This window comes from Leiobunum rupestre, chromosome 9 (assembly GCF_980474605.1).
Source record: "Leiobunum rupestre chromosome 9, qqLeiRupe1.1.hap1, whole genome shotgun sequence".
NCBI classification, from domain to species: Eukaryota; Metazoa; Arthropoda; class Arachnida; order Opiliones; family Sclerosomatidae; genus Leiobunum; species Leiobunum rupestre.
The window spans coordinates 25,754,740-25,768,299 of record NC_143392.1 but is presented as its reverse complement, the minus strand read 5'-3'; the positions used below and the strand labels follow the sequence as shown (position 1 = coordinate 25,768,299).

The following is a 13,560-nucleotide window of genomic DNA, read 5'->3' as shown; positions in this document are numbered from 1 at the left end:
TAATTTTGTGAAAATATCTAATTTTGGGTAAATATCTAATTTTGGGTAAATATCTAATTTTGGCTAAATATCTGATTTTGAGTAAATGTGTAATTTTTGGTAACTATCTGATTTTGAGTAAATGTGTAATTTTTGGTAACTATCTTAATTAGGGTAAATGACTAAATTTGGGTAAATATCTAAATTTGGGTAATAATTTGGGTAAGTACTTAAATTTGTGTAAATATTTTAAATCAGGTAAATATCTTTTGGTAAATATTTAAATTTTGGTAAATATTTTAATTCAGCTTAATATGCAAATTTTGTAAATATTTAAATTTAAATATTGAAATTGAATTTAGGTAAGTATTTTAATTTGGGTAATAATTTAAATTTGGGTAAATATTTTAATTTGAAATATCTGAATTCGGGTAAATATCTAAGTTTTGGGGTCATTCCACGACAAATCGACCAAATGTTTTGGAATTTACCACCCTACCTTTTTAGATTCGTATAAAAATTAGTCTTAAGGGTTATTCTGGTCGATAAAGCCGAATAAATTTGGGTAAAAATCTAAATTCAAATGGGTATATTGGGTAAATTTACTACAAATATCTAAATTCAGGTAAATTGGTATAATTCATATCAAATGTCTAAATTTGGGTAGATTGATCAGGTACTGTAAATTGGGTAAAATTTTATCAGCTACTGTGAATTGGATGAAATTTTATCAAGTTTTTAAATTGAATAAATTTCGAGCAGGTTATGTAAATTTAATTCGAAAAGCTTTAATTCAAAGAATTTAGATAGAGCAACCATTTTTTAAACAAATATTATATTTAAAGTTAAACAATATTATTTAAGATAATTTTTAATTTTAATGAAATATTTGAATGTATTTATTATTAAATATAGACAAATTTAGACATTGACCCAAAATTAGACATTTACCCAAAATTAGATATTTACTCGTATTTTTTAATAACATTTTACACCGAGTTTTACACAACACGAAGGCTTGAATTTCATCGATGGATAGCTGATATGAAATTTTCAAATGATACTGGGTCCTATGACGTAAGCGAGACGAGCAAAATCCCCTGTTTTCCCAAATATTTCTAATTCTGCACTTTTTAGCCCCCCCATTATACCCAGAGTAATGTTTGACTCGCCCTTTTCCCTTTCTTTGTTTATCCACCCCTTTCCTACCCTACGGACATTTTTCTACCTGCTATCGGCGGGTGGTTCGGTGGCCCGCGAGACTCCCTGTTGTGACTACCGAAAGATAGCGCATACTCCTCCAATTGTCGTAATTCGTGGAAATGGGATTTTCTTTTGTCGCTTAAGTGATTGACACACTGTCTTCGAAAGACCTATATCTTCCAAATATCTCACAGTAGCGACATCTCTGATCTTTCGATTTAAACCACGAAAAAGCGGTGGGGTTTCAGTAAAACATTAATTTTTAATAGTACAATTCGTACGTCAACTTTGATAAAGATTCATTAAATACCCTGTTGGTTTCTCTACTTTTCAAAGGTTCAACCATAGTTATCTGACAAGCCGTATTTTAATTATTATGACAAATAGAAAGTTACGTTTATTCATTTGTATTTAATTAAATTTTAGTATTAGCTTTACGAAATGCACTCATTAACTACTTCCAACCTTTTACTTCAAAGCGCCGCAAACCGTTTATTTTTATCAGTATTAGTTATTCTGTAACTAGTTCAAGAAAAAACTATGTTTCTCTGAACTTACCTCAGACTTCCCCCTTAAAGGTTTAAAGGTTTATTTGTGCCATACATAGTACACCATTTAGGATCAGGACGGCTTCTTAAAGGAGCGCAGCATTTACAATGAAATTATTAAAAAATTAACACTTTCCCGCCTGGCTCCTCCCTCGAGGACAATTTATACAAACTTTAAGTGTTTTTATTTTTACTTTTGTATTTAAATTTTTGTAAACTTTTCTTACAACTAAATAAACTGTTTTGACTATATCAAAATATATATATATATATCACTTATAATATACCGAATGAAAGAAGTTACTTAAGTTAATATCACAGTGAAATACAAAGGAAAGTAAATACAATAGAAGTTAAAAAAATAAAAAAATTAAATGAAGAATGATTTAGATTATCATGAATCTAGTTGATTAGTAGTTAAACATTAAACATATTGGTGATCCCCTAACAAAACAAAAAAATCGAGGTATTAGATTCAGGTAGGAGAAGGCGGAGGGACCAGAGCCCGAAGCCGTGGCGGCATTATGGACTGTCTCATTAGCTTTGCGTATCTCTTGCATTCTGGATTTCCATACATATAGGGTGGACGTAATGATTGGTGGGCTCCAATCCACACTTTCTACTAAGCCTACAACCTCATATATGGGTCGATACATATTTTTCTTTCGCCAATCAGTGGGTATGCTCAAGGACCGTAGATACAGGGACGAGAAAGTGTATTGGCGGCCTCTGTTGGAATATATCACCTAAGACGACCTAAACGCAAGGAGAGTTAGTTGTAAAAAAAATATGGCGGTCACCTAATTTTAGCGGTTCTTGACGAGGCTTCAGTGTTCAAAACAAATGGGCATTTTTTTATTTACGCTCGTAGTTTTATTTTTAATTTACCATCAAAATGGTAAAAACTAACTACAATAATACTGTCCATGGTGAACCACGTCTTAACAATGGCCGCGGTTTGTTTACATCTAACTCCCCGTGAATATGAAGACGTTTAAAATCGAATTTTTTTTCCTGCTTTCTCGACCCTGTATCTACTGTCCTTGGTATGCCTTCCACCACTGTGTTAGGGCAATTAAAGATGACATGTTCTAGCGTCTCTTTCGTGAAACCGCATAATAAGCAGGCAGCCGACGACCCGTCGAGCTCCTGGCGCCTTGTGCCCACAAGTATTATGCCCATACGGGCTTCAAACAGAAGCCCGCTACCAAAACTGCCATTATAGCATGCCACTTTAGCTGGTTTAGACTTGTTCTTAGCATAAGTAGATAGACTTCGCTTTTCCTTCGTTTGGCACACCCAGTGTCTCTCTCCAGCAGCAATGGCCTCCGCCTCGACCACATTCGCCCACTTTTTATATTCAGCGGCCTTACCTCTTTCCGTACCTCTGCCATATTTGCTGTCTAATTGCGAGATTCTCCTAGTCCAGGTGGTCAAATAGCCATTGGAGCGGATAAAATCAATCATGATTTTTGCAATTCTTTCCTTGGGCATGAACTTGAGACGCCCCAGATACTTCAATTTACTCTTGGCCTCTCTTTGCTCCATTGTGCTCCAGCCCATCTCTCCTTGTACCGCCGCATTCGCAGCCATAGGACCCGCAATTAGCGCAGTGCGACCTACTTCACGCTGTACTCGCTCGGACATTTTATTAGTTTGTTTCGAATAGCAAATCACCTCATTGGCAAACGCAACCGCTGGAACAGCCACTGTCTTCCATAGAGTGCGTCCTACCGAATATTTGTTATATGACACCTCAGCTAGATTTCTGACAGCCCATCTCAGTCTGTTACACTTAGTAACCTGGAGTTTTTCCATTTCTACAAGTAGTTCTTCTTGCGCATCAAGGTGACTCCAAGGTAGGTATAGCTTGAGACTCTCTTCATGAGCTGACCCTGTAGGTAATACATGGGTTCAGGCTGTGATGGCGGTGTGCTACTTATGTAGTTGGACTTATCAATACTGAAGGTCAAGCCAAGCCGAGCGGCAAATGAAGTGCAAATGTCGAGTATACTGACGCATATCGGAAGGATTGTTAGAAAAAAGAACTATGTCATCGGCGTAAAACAGACAGGCTAGCTTGAACTGAGAATTTGGGCCATTCAGCACTGCTCCCACCCCTGTACGACTTAGTTCTAGGACTAGATCATCCAGATACAGAATGAAAAGTAAGGGTGATAAAGGGCAGCCCTGTCGTAGCCCAAGGTGGCTTTCCACCACACCGGTACGCACATCATTTAGACTATACACGTAACTGCATCTTGAGTATAAACTTGAAATGTCTCTCACTATCTCATCCGGTAATCCTTTAGACAATAGCTTCTCCCACAAAACTGATCTATTTACGCTTGTTTGTTAAGTTAACATGGTGACGTCAAAAAAACCGTCAGCCACATCGAGACGAAAACCTGACACGATAAGCACTCCAAGTACAAGTATGGATTCCTGTCGGTGTAAATATTTTAGAAGTGGTTAGCCTCTCGCTAACTACTACTTTACTATGACCCTCTATCCACAGAACCTTTGTCATACGTAACATAATAATAAAAAAATAATAATGATAACTATACTGTAATAAAAATTAGCAACGAACTGATTTTGAGCTCAAAAAGATAAGCGCGAGACAATACGATAAGATACAGAAATGGTAAGTCTCCTTTCTCCTTTCCTACGCCTCGGCACGGCTTTCCTCCACGCGCTCACGCGATCAAATTAGGTATAATGACTTAGTTTAAAGTTCACAAAAAATATATTGGCATTTAAAAACTTTAAAATTTTAAGCGATAAGTATGTCTGAATTACTTGATTCGAATGGAGGCATCAGTGTGAATTTTCCCATAATTTAATTGGTGGTTCATAATTTAACAAATTTCTATTTAATTTGAGATTAAAATGTATGCGTATAGAACGCGGACTAAAAAGAAATTTTAAATAAATAATGGAATTAAATATTGATAATTTTCTTATCTTCATAGAAAGCACGATTTTTGGGTCGCAGCCTCAAATTTCGTCCGTACGGTTGCGGCCACCGTTACATGCGACGTACTACTACTTCGGCTACACCGCCTTAAAGAACTTATTCGTTGGATGGACCTCTTACCAGGTGAAGAGGAAGAGAAAAAGAAAGTGACCAAACTGTCCTTCACGTTGTCCACCATTTGCTGGTCCTTCATTAGCTTCAAAACCTTCTTGGAAATTATGCAAGTCAATACGGAACTTGATCTGAAGACCTTCGCCTTATCGCAATGGTACGGTACGAAAATACGAGACTGTTTTGGATTCTGGTACTTTATGTCCTGGGTACACACGGCCGTTCATCAAATCCTAATGAACGCTAACTTAATTATCCCAATCTACTTATACTTATGCCTGGCAACACTAGCGTCTGGAAAATTCGTCCGATTTAACGAAATGTTAAAACACGATTCCGAAAACGCGAAATCATTGTCCGCTTCCGCTGTTCAACATTACAGACTCAGGTTCTGCGAATTGGCATCCCTAGTCGAGCTGCTGGACGGCATTTTCGCGGGACCGGTTTTGCTTTGGTATTCGATTTACCTAATGGCGGCTTGCGTCGAGGCTACTCGTCTTTTCGGAGGTGGTGGAGGTGACATGTTTAACACGGGAGCGATCGCTCTCGATTTGGTCTACATGACGTCCTGGTTCATGGCCATTTCTTTCTACGCCGCTCAAGTCACCGAAGATGCCCACGAATGTCTGCCGCTGGTACATCGCATGACGGTCAGTCAAGATTCGTGGGACAAGCCCTTCTACAGTCAAGCTAGTCTCTTAACCAACCTCTTGGCTACTCCGCAAGTAGCGTTAACTGGTTGGAATTTCTTCGAGATTGATCGCGGTATCATACTAACTCTGGGTGGTGCGTTACTTACATACGTCGTGCTCATAATACAGATGGCACCGGAAGCGGCCGCCGTTGCTGCTGAAGAAAAAAGTTAAACGATAGACAGCTTACATGCCTAAGGGGTCTGCAAATAATCCACTTCAGTAATACGCTCTGCGCAAGCTCAGTAACTGACGCTCCATCTACTCTCAGAAACGATAAATTAGCAGATGAAGCCAAAACAAATACTGAACTGCGCTCTGTCGTAGTTTCAAATTAGGTTCCAAATAAGCATTAACTGAAATCATTAAATATTTACTTATTTCTGGTTCTCTGCCTCTCAAGGGATGCTCTCTACTGCCTTTATGAGTTTCGATTGAAAAATTCCAATTATAAACTCTTCGATTTTTAAAAAAATCCACGTTTTCCCGCCCCCTTGGGTAGAATATGTACTGCTTTTGTTGAAGCTGATATGTAGAGTTTTGATAATGCACTTCCTGTACCTTATTACAGCGAAAACTATTAGTCTTAATAAATTGAAGTTTGTTTAGTTTTGTTGTTAATATGAAGTTTCGCGAGGGAAACCATTTTTTTGTTTTTCTATTGTTTCATTTAGAGTTGTAAGGCGGAAAATTTTCCGGAAATGACCGAGGTTTTTTTTTAAGAACAATTTTCCGAAAAAAATAGAACAAAGTTTTCATTCCATGATTAGTTTAATGTGGTTTTCAAATTTCAATAAAGCGGCATTTTCGCTTCATTTTTTCGAATCTAAAAGTAAAACTAAACCTCTAGACTAGTTTAAACTGACTAACAATCTAACATTATTAATGTTTTGTAGTATGTTTACTGTTATTAGACATTTTATATCGATAAAAACGTTAAAACCCTTAAAAAGTAATTTATGTTTAAATTTTTTATTTTTCCGATTTGCGGAAAATGTTCTGGAAATTTTTCGATAAGTTAAGTTAGAAGAAACCACCTATGGACTGTGAGAAGGATGATAAAATACGCGAAAAATTAGATTAGTCCATAATTAAAAGGGATAATATAGCTAAATCCTAAACAAATTTGAAGAAATTAAAAAACTTACTAATAACTCGTACCAATAGAACTTCGAGCAAAAAACGCGAAACTCGGATCAAATAGATCTTCGAGTAATAAAATAAATTAAAATTAAATAAAATAGCCAGAAATTCCAAATTTTAATTTTAATTTATTTTATTACTCGAAGATCTATTTGATCCGAGTTTCGCGTTTTTTGCTCGAAGACCTATTGGTACGAGTTATTAGTAAGTTTTTAATTTCTTCAAATTTGTTTAGGATTTAGCTATATTATCCCTTTTAATTATGGACTAATCTACTTTTTCGCGTATTTTATCATCCTTCTCACAGTCCATAGGTGGTCTCTTCTAACTTAACTTATCGTATATTCTATTATCCACCACACTCCCCCCTTTTCGGCTCTCCGTTGCTATATGCAACGCGTTTTGAAATTTTTAATGTTTAGGCTTAGTTTCTCCTTTAGATTTGACAGTCGCCAGCCAGATTTCCCGCACGGTCCTGATGAGTTCCAAATAGAACGAAACCGGTCTACCGTTGGAATTTCTGGCTATTTTATTTAATATTAATTTATTTTATTACTCGAAGATCTATTTGATCCGAGTTTCGCGTTTTTTGCTCGAAGACCTATTGGTACGAGTTATTAGTAAGTTTTTTAATTTCTTCAAATTTGTTTAGGATTTAGCTATATTATCCCTTTTAATTATGAATTAATCTACTTTTTCGCGTATTTTATCATCCTGGAAATTTTTCCACATTTTATTTTTCCGGAAAATTAAAAACTATCTTTCTAACAGTCCCAAATAAGAGAAAGCTCATAGAGTGACGCAACGATGAGGCTCCATTGACAAGACATGAGAATACCACAGCACAGAGTGACGTCAAGCTAACGTTCTTTTCCCAATGCAGAACCTCACCTCATTACTAAACCAAACGCTAAAATTTATTTAAAAATATTATCACGATTTTAAAGTAAATTTATGTACAATTTGGTTGTTTTTCCATTGTTGATGTTCTAGCATTTAAAATTAAATTTTTGAAGCTTTAAAGTCCAAAAATATTTTCATAGGTGCAATATATAATGTATTTGGACAATTTCGATTCGTTACAAAATGTTTGTAGACAATTACAATTTTTAATTTCAGATATAACAAAATATTTTCAAAATAAATTAAATTGCATTAAAAACTGATTTTGCTTAAGATATTTTCTAAAGTGGGAATAAATTTTAACATTTTAATAGCAATGTACTTTATCTAAAACGTTTATGTATCTTGAAAAAAATGAAACTCTCTAAATAAAATGGTTTTAAGAACATTCAATCTCCATTTTAAAGAGCCACACCGTCGTTTGGAAAATCTGGGTGAAAATTCAGTAGCTCTTCCTCTACTATACATTGTGATAGCATATTCCTATCATATTTTTTTATTGTTGCGCACAAAAACAAGGGAAATTCAAACAACTGTGTGGCCCTATAAATTAGTTATTTATCTTAACCAAATTAGATTACCATTTAAATAATTTTAAATTATTTATTTATTTGCTTTGAGAAATTGAACTGACATTTTAAATGGTTTACTTTGAGAAATTGAACTGAAATTAAGTTAATAAGTTAATTTAGCAAATTAATCGCCTACCACGACGAGTTACAGAACTAGGCTATGATAGACTTTTGTTGAAAAATTTGTTATCAAATTTAACTGGCTTTCATCAACCGTAACTATTCCAGAAAACTACATGCTGCCGTACACGATTCTCTCCGCGGAAGCTGTCTGATTGACGCTGTAGTGTTTTATTATTCTACACTTAATGTTAAGACTGTTCACGTTACTAGTCCGATCTTCGAAGTGATATTTCTGACTGACTTTATTATCTATAAATAGTTAAATACCTCCAAAAGAATGTTGCTACAATTAATATTGTAATTTTAACTCTCATAATTTGCTTGCTTCATGGATAAATGATGTATCTAGTAGGTCTTAAAAATCTAATTGCTTGATTGAATAAAAACTTATTCCTTGGTACACTGAATAGTGTTATGCTTATAACTTAATTGAGAAATGGTGCTGAAAAAGGTATTTTAGGTAGTACCAACTTGTTTTTGTTCATGACTTAATATCTAAGTAAAATTGACCTTTGTTGGAAGAATTTTTTTGTTGGTTCGAGAGTAGACGCTCTACAACTTTCTCATTGAACCGTTTTATCTGACGCCTATAGATAAAAAAAATAATTTTTAGAAAACTACGAAATATTTTCATATTTTTCTGAAATTTATAAATTATAAAGAGCCCTTGCAAATAAATATAAAATCTCAAAACTTTACATTAAATTACTTTTGATAAAAATGACTTGAGACACCCTGAAGAGAATAGCCGTTTCTTTATTGTATCGACATATCTCAAAACTCTCAAATTATTCGATCAAGACCAGGTTCGAATATTTGAATGCTCGAGTCGAATACACTGCCGTGCAAAGCACAAAAGCATTAACGACCAAATTTTCGATTTACAGATTTTGGTTTTATTTCTCCTTATTTTATACGTTAAATTCAATTTTGAACTAATTTTCGAATTTAAAATTTTTGTTCTTAGAGAAATGACTTGTTGCAAAACGCATTATTTTAGGTTTTTGCATTATTTTCAAACCAAAAACGCATTAATGTGTTTATTTTCTTTAAAAGTCAAATCAAAACGCATTTTTCTCGGGTTTTAAGACATGGTTTTAATGATATTTCTGAAATATCGTTTGGCCTGTAAATTGTTTAGTACCAGAATATAATTTGAGTTGAAAAATCCAAGTCTTCTATATAAACTTGAAAGAAGTAAGTTGGGGTATCTTAAGGCAAAGAAAGTTTGAATTTCGCGGGTTTTCTCCATATTTTGGTTTTGGTCGTTAATGCTTTTGTGCTTTGCACGGCAGTGCAGCTTAAAATAGATCTTCAAAATTCAATCTTTCGGATTGTAGAATCAAAAAGAAATATAAATAATTTTGCATATTGTTATAAATAGCAAACTGGTTTAATAAAGTGGACTTTGTGCTTCACATATTACATCAAGCTCTCCGGAAATGTTTTGAATACACATCTTAAGAATATAAAAATTATTTCCAATGTAAACAACCTTTATCAATTTATTTTTATACTTTTACCAGGAAATTTCCAATTTGGAAACTAAGTACAAAAAAGATTTTATAATATAAGTAATATTTCATCAGTTATTTGTTTCAGAATTTTTTAAACATACGAATACAATTTGTACACCTTTAAATAACAAGGTCTTTGCGAATAAACTCATCGAAAATAGAAAGCCTCCAGTTAGAGTACCATTTCAGTCTCTTGTGGATATTCTAACAGCGATCCGTTCGAAAATATTTCAGCGCGACACGAAATTGGAAATCACTTGCGAAGAAAACCACCTTGTGAGACATTACAATTTGGCTCATATAAATTAAGCGCTGTCTGTAAAAACAGAAAACATTACAAAACATTAGATATTTCATTTGCAGTAGTACTAAGACTACAAATGTAACATAAAATTTGAAATATTTCGAAAGATAAATTTTTAAATGTCAACCATTTAAATACTGTTTAAACCAGATAATACACAATAAAAATATAGTATAAAAAATTCAGAGGCAAGTCCTCTAGACCTGAAATAACCGAGTCATTAGACTCGGATTCCGCTACAGGTGTAGGATTAACTACACCTTCTGCAACACTTACAGCTGCGGTTTGGTTTGGGTTTTCGAGTATCTTAAAGATAATAATCTGTCTCGGCAACAAATCCTGCCTTTTTAATGGCGTCGACCGACTGACCATCCATTTGGAAGATCCAACGTCTGGAAAACGGTTCTTCTGTTTTGCCCAACACCTTCCAACAGTTGGTGTTTAACGCACTGTTGAAGGTTTATAAATGCCTGAGAAGGACTTTAGGGTCCTTCGTCCAGACGTCCCTTGTTCGGAGAGAAACCTTAAAAGATTTCGGCAGGTCACTGGCTTTTTTAACCTACAGCCTCGTTCCCTGGAGAACCTGTGCGTTCAGGTTGCACTTCTGAATTAACTAATTACCTTTGACATCGTCCTTACACAAGTAAATTAAGGCACCCCCATTTAGCTGGAATTGCTAGAATCGAGGAAGAGGGTTACCCGAGGTTATCCCATCTATCCTCCCCAGAACTCCACGCTGAATGGTTCCCATTTCCTGTTCAGTTAAACAGTTCGAGGGAAAGCCATCTTTTATGATGGCCATCCTCATCGAACCGACAGCTTCACTGAAGGTCCGAGATTTAGACCTCTTGGCAGCCAGTTTTTGGGAGCTTGGCGAGTCATGGTTCAACTTTCTTGATCCCTTGTTTGAAGAGGAGTTACCCTTTAGAGGGTCTTTTGCCAACTTCTTAAGAGTCTTTCGGCGCTCGTTCCTCTTGCGATTGCAAGCCTTAGAAGCACTTACCTTGCTTCCTCTGTAATTAATCAAATTATGCAGTTAATTTAAGTTCTCCAAGGGTATACCAAATATTTTATTACCCTAAATGTCATACTATACTCAGCTAAAGGAGTGAATTCCCCAATTCACATACACCGGAAAGCACGGGCTCAATATATATATATATTTATTTTTTTTATTTACAAAGTAATGTTATATTTTTTCCTCCTTGTCAAATGAGATTGCTATTAAAAAATGTTAGGATACTTAAAATTTATAAATATTTAAAGAGCCATTCACAAAGAAACACATTTTTTAAAGTCGTTGAACACAAAACTATTCTTTATCCTTTCTTTAGGGCTTTTTTAACAGAAAAAAGGTTTTTAAATCTATGATATATTTATATATTTCATTATATAATTTAACGCCGGCGTAAAAAATTGAGTTTAGTTTTTTGCTAGTGTTACAGAGAGGAGTTTCCAATGGGTTGCGCAGTACTCTGTGCATGCCTATTGGCCTCAATCGTGCCAACTGCATCTGTCTGCTGATCTGCCTATCTGTATCTCTCTAAGAATTTTGCGATCTACTTCTATCCAAATCTTTCGGTTCCTATTGGCGCCTCTGTTTCTATTGCGCTAAACAGTAGCGAAGATAGCGCGCCGCAATGTGCTTTTGTTAGTTAATCTAATTTTAGTGGTCTTAGCGGTTATTATTTGGTTGGGAAATCTGTTAATTATTCAAAATTCTTTAAAATGGCTTTGGTGACGTTTTTTTTTAAAGATTTCAATGACTTGGTTAGCACGCATATTGGAAAAATAAGTAGTTCTCTCTCGAATCAAACTCGCTACACTTCTGACACCTTTGTATGAAGAATAGACCGCATGAGTCGCGCAAGGGACAAATGTGCATTGTCATTGACAAGTGATAGTTAATGCATTATTTTTTTTCAGGTTATGATTTTATTAGTAAACCAAAATTCATTCGAATATATTGGTGCCTTTGGCTCATTCCAAAGTACATAATTTCGATGATGTTTTCTGGAGAATTACTGTAGAAATTGACAGTGCCTGTGACCAAATATTACATAGACAGCGTTGATGATCTTCTAACACATCGTTTCTTCTCAACAATTGTCGTTAAAAACACCGTTTTCTCAAAGTTAGTAAACCTTTATGAGGTATTGCAGTTTTTCCGTTTAAAGTACGATTCTCTGGTCATGTAAACGAAAGGATCGACCTAGAATACACTCGAAGAGTTTAGTGCATTTGTGGTGAAGATTCGTCCATTCCAGTGTAATTCTATTGCAAGTGGGAATCGTTTGTTTTAGGTGGAGCAAGCGTGTCTGACGACGGAAAAATTCAAAATGGCAGTTCTCCGGCTAAATTTATCATGACAACTCAACTTCGAGATAAAATATCTTAGTTTCCCAAACAAAATACTTTTCTTTAGTGACACTCCTTTAAAAATTATTAAATACAATTGATGATTTTACTTGAACAAGCTGTAATTTTTTATTTAATTGTACCCTTTTTCAACAACGTCTGAACACTTACCATTTTGCCAAGTTTAGGATATTTATGAGTATATCAAAAGCCATGGACAAATAAATGCCAGCAGCATGATTTGAATTTACTTAAAATAATTGCTGTTATCGCTGCTGTATTTTTAAAGGACCATTTTCAGTTAAATAAAATGCAGTATCTGCTGTTTAAAAAAACAGTAAAGTTGGTCTGAAATTGGTACTATTTACAGATTTTTTTAAATTCAAAGCAGACATTAAGAACTGTAAAAATATGTTACCCTCAATTTCTTAAATTTGGTTTGTTATATTATTAACACACCCATGGATATCCCAATAACCAACAATCGGTGCCATTTTTGTATCAAGCACGATTTTCAACAAAACGCGACTTACTAAAAATCAACAAATTCGCTCCCAACGAGGCTCGGTATCTAATCCGTCGAGCTCAGAATTTCAGTTCCCTGATTTTAAAGGAGCCTAAGCCAAGTCCAAAGGTTGAAGCTGGAGCCAAGAGCTGCTTCCAGCCGCGTATAATACGAACCTGAAGACTGGAAATCTCAAGACTTTCTTATTCGGAAATCGGAATGAAGTGAGACGAATGCGAAAAAACGGTGCGATGAATTGAAAGCGCCTCTTTGGATGGACGAGTAATGTTGTTAATTTTTTTTAAACTCGTTATGAGCGATTGTGACGGGTGGGACAATTCAGTCCACTCGTCCCTCTGATTAATCAGGTGTGAGATGTGTGTTACGGCCACGCCAACAAGGGGATACTTGGGGATAGGTACGCGACAGCCGTGGCGGAAGAATGACAACCACCTGTTGGGGGATTAGTGGTCGGCCTCACACGGCCATCCACAAACTCTGCCTCCCAGACGCTTGGGATTACAGGAGTACGCCACTACTCCCGGCATGTTGTTAAAATAGCTGTTTAGATGACAATAAGTGCAGTCTACATAAATATCGAGTCAAAGTACAACTATAACCA

General features: G+C 35.3%; 1 protein-coding gene across 1 annotated transcript; it reads left to right on the top strand.

Moving 5' to 3' along the window:
• Positions 1-5,310: 5,310 nt before the first annotated feature.
• Positions 5,311-5,903, top strand: LOC149926999 (gustatory receptor for sugar taste 64f-like). The gene has a single exon (XM_090159443.1). It carries the CDS (start codon positions 5,343-5,345, stop codon positions 5,685-5,687), a length of 345 nt encoding a protein of 114 aa, XP_090015569.1. The 5' UTR covers positions 5,311-5,342; the 3' UTR covers positions 5,688-5,903.
• The last annotated feature ends 7,657 nt before the right edge of the window (positions 5,904-13,560 follow it).

What these genes read in the sequence shown, in the direction of transcription:
- LOC149926999 (XM_090159443.1), top strand. Translation starts at nt 5,343, where the DNA reads ATGTTTAACACGGGAGCGATCGCTCTCGATTTGGTCTACATGACGTCC.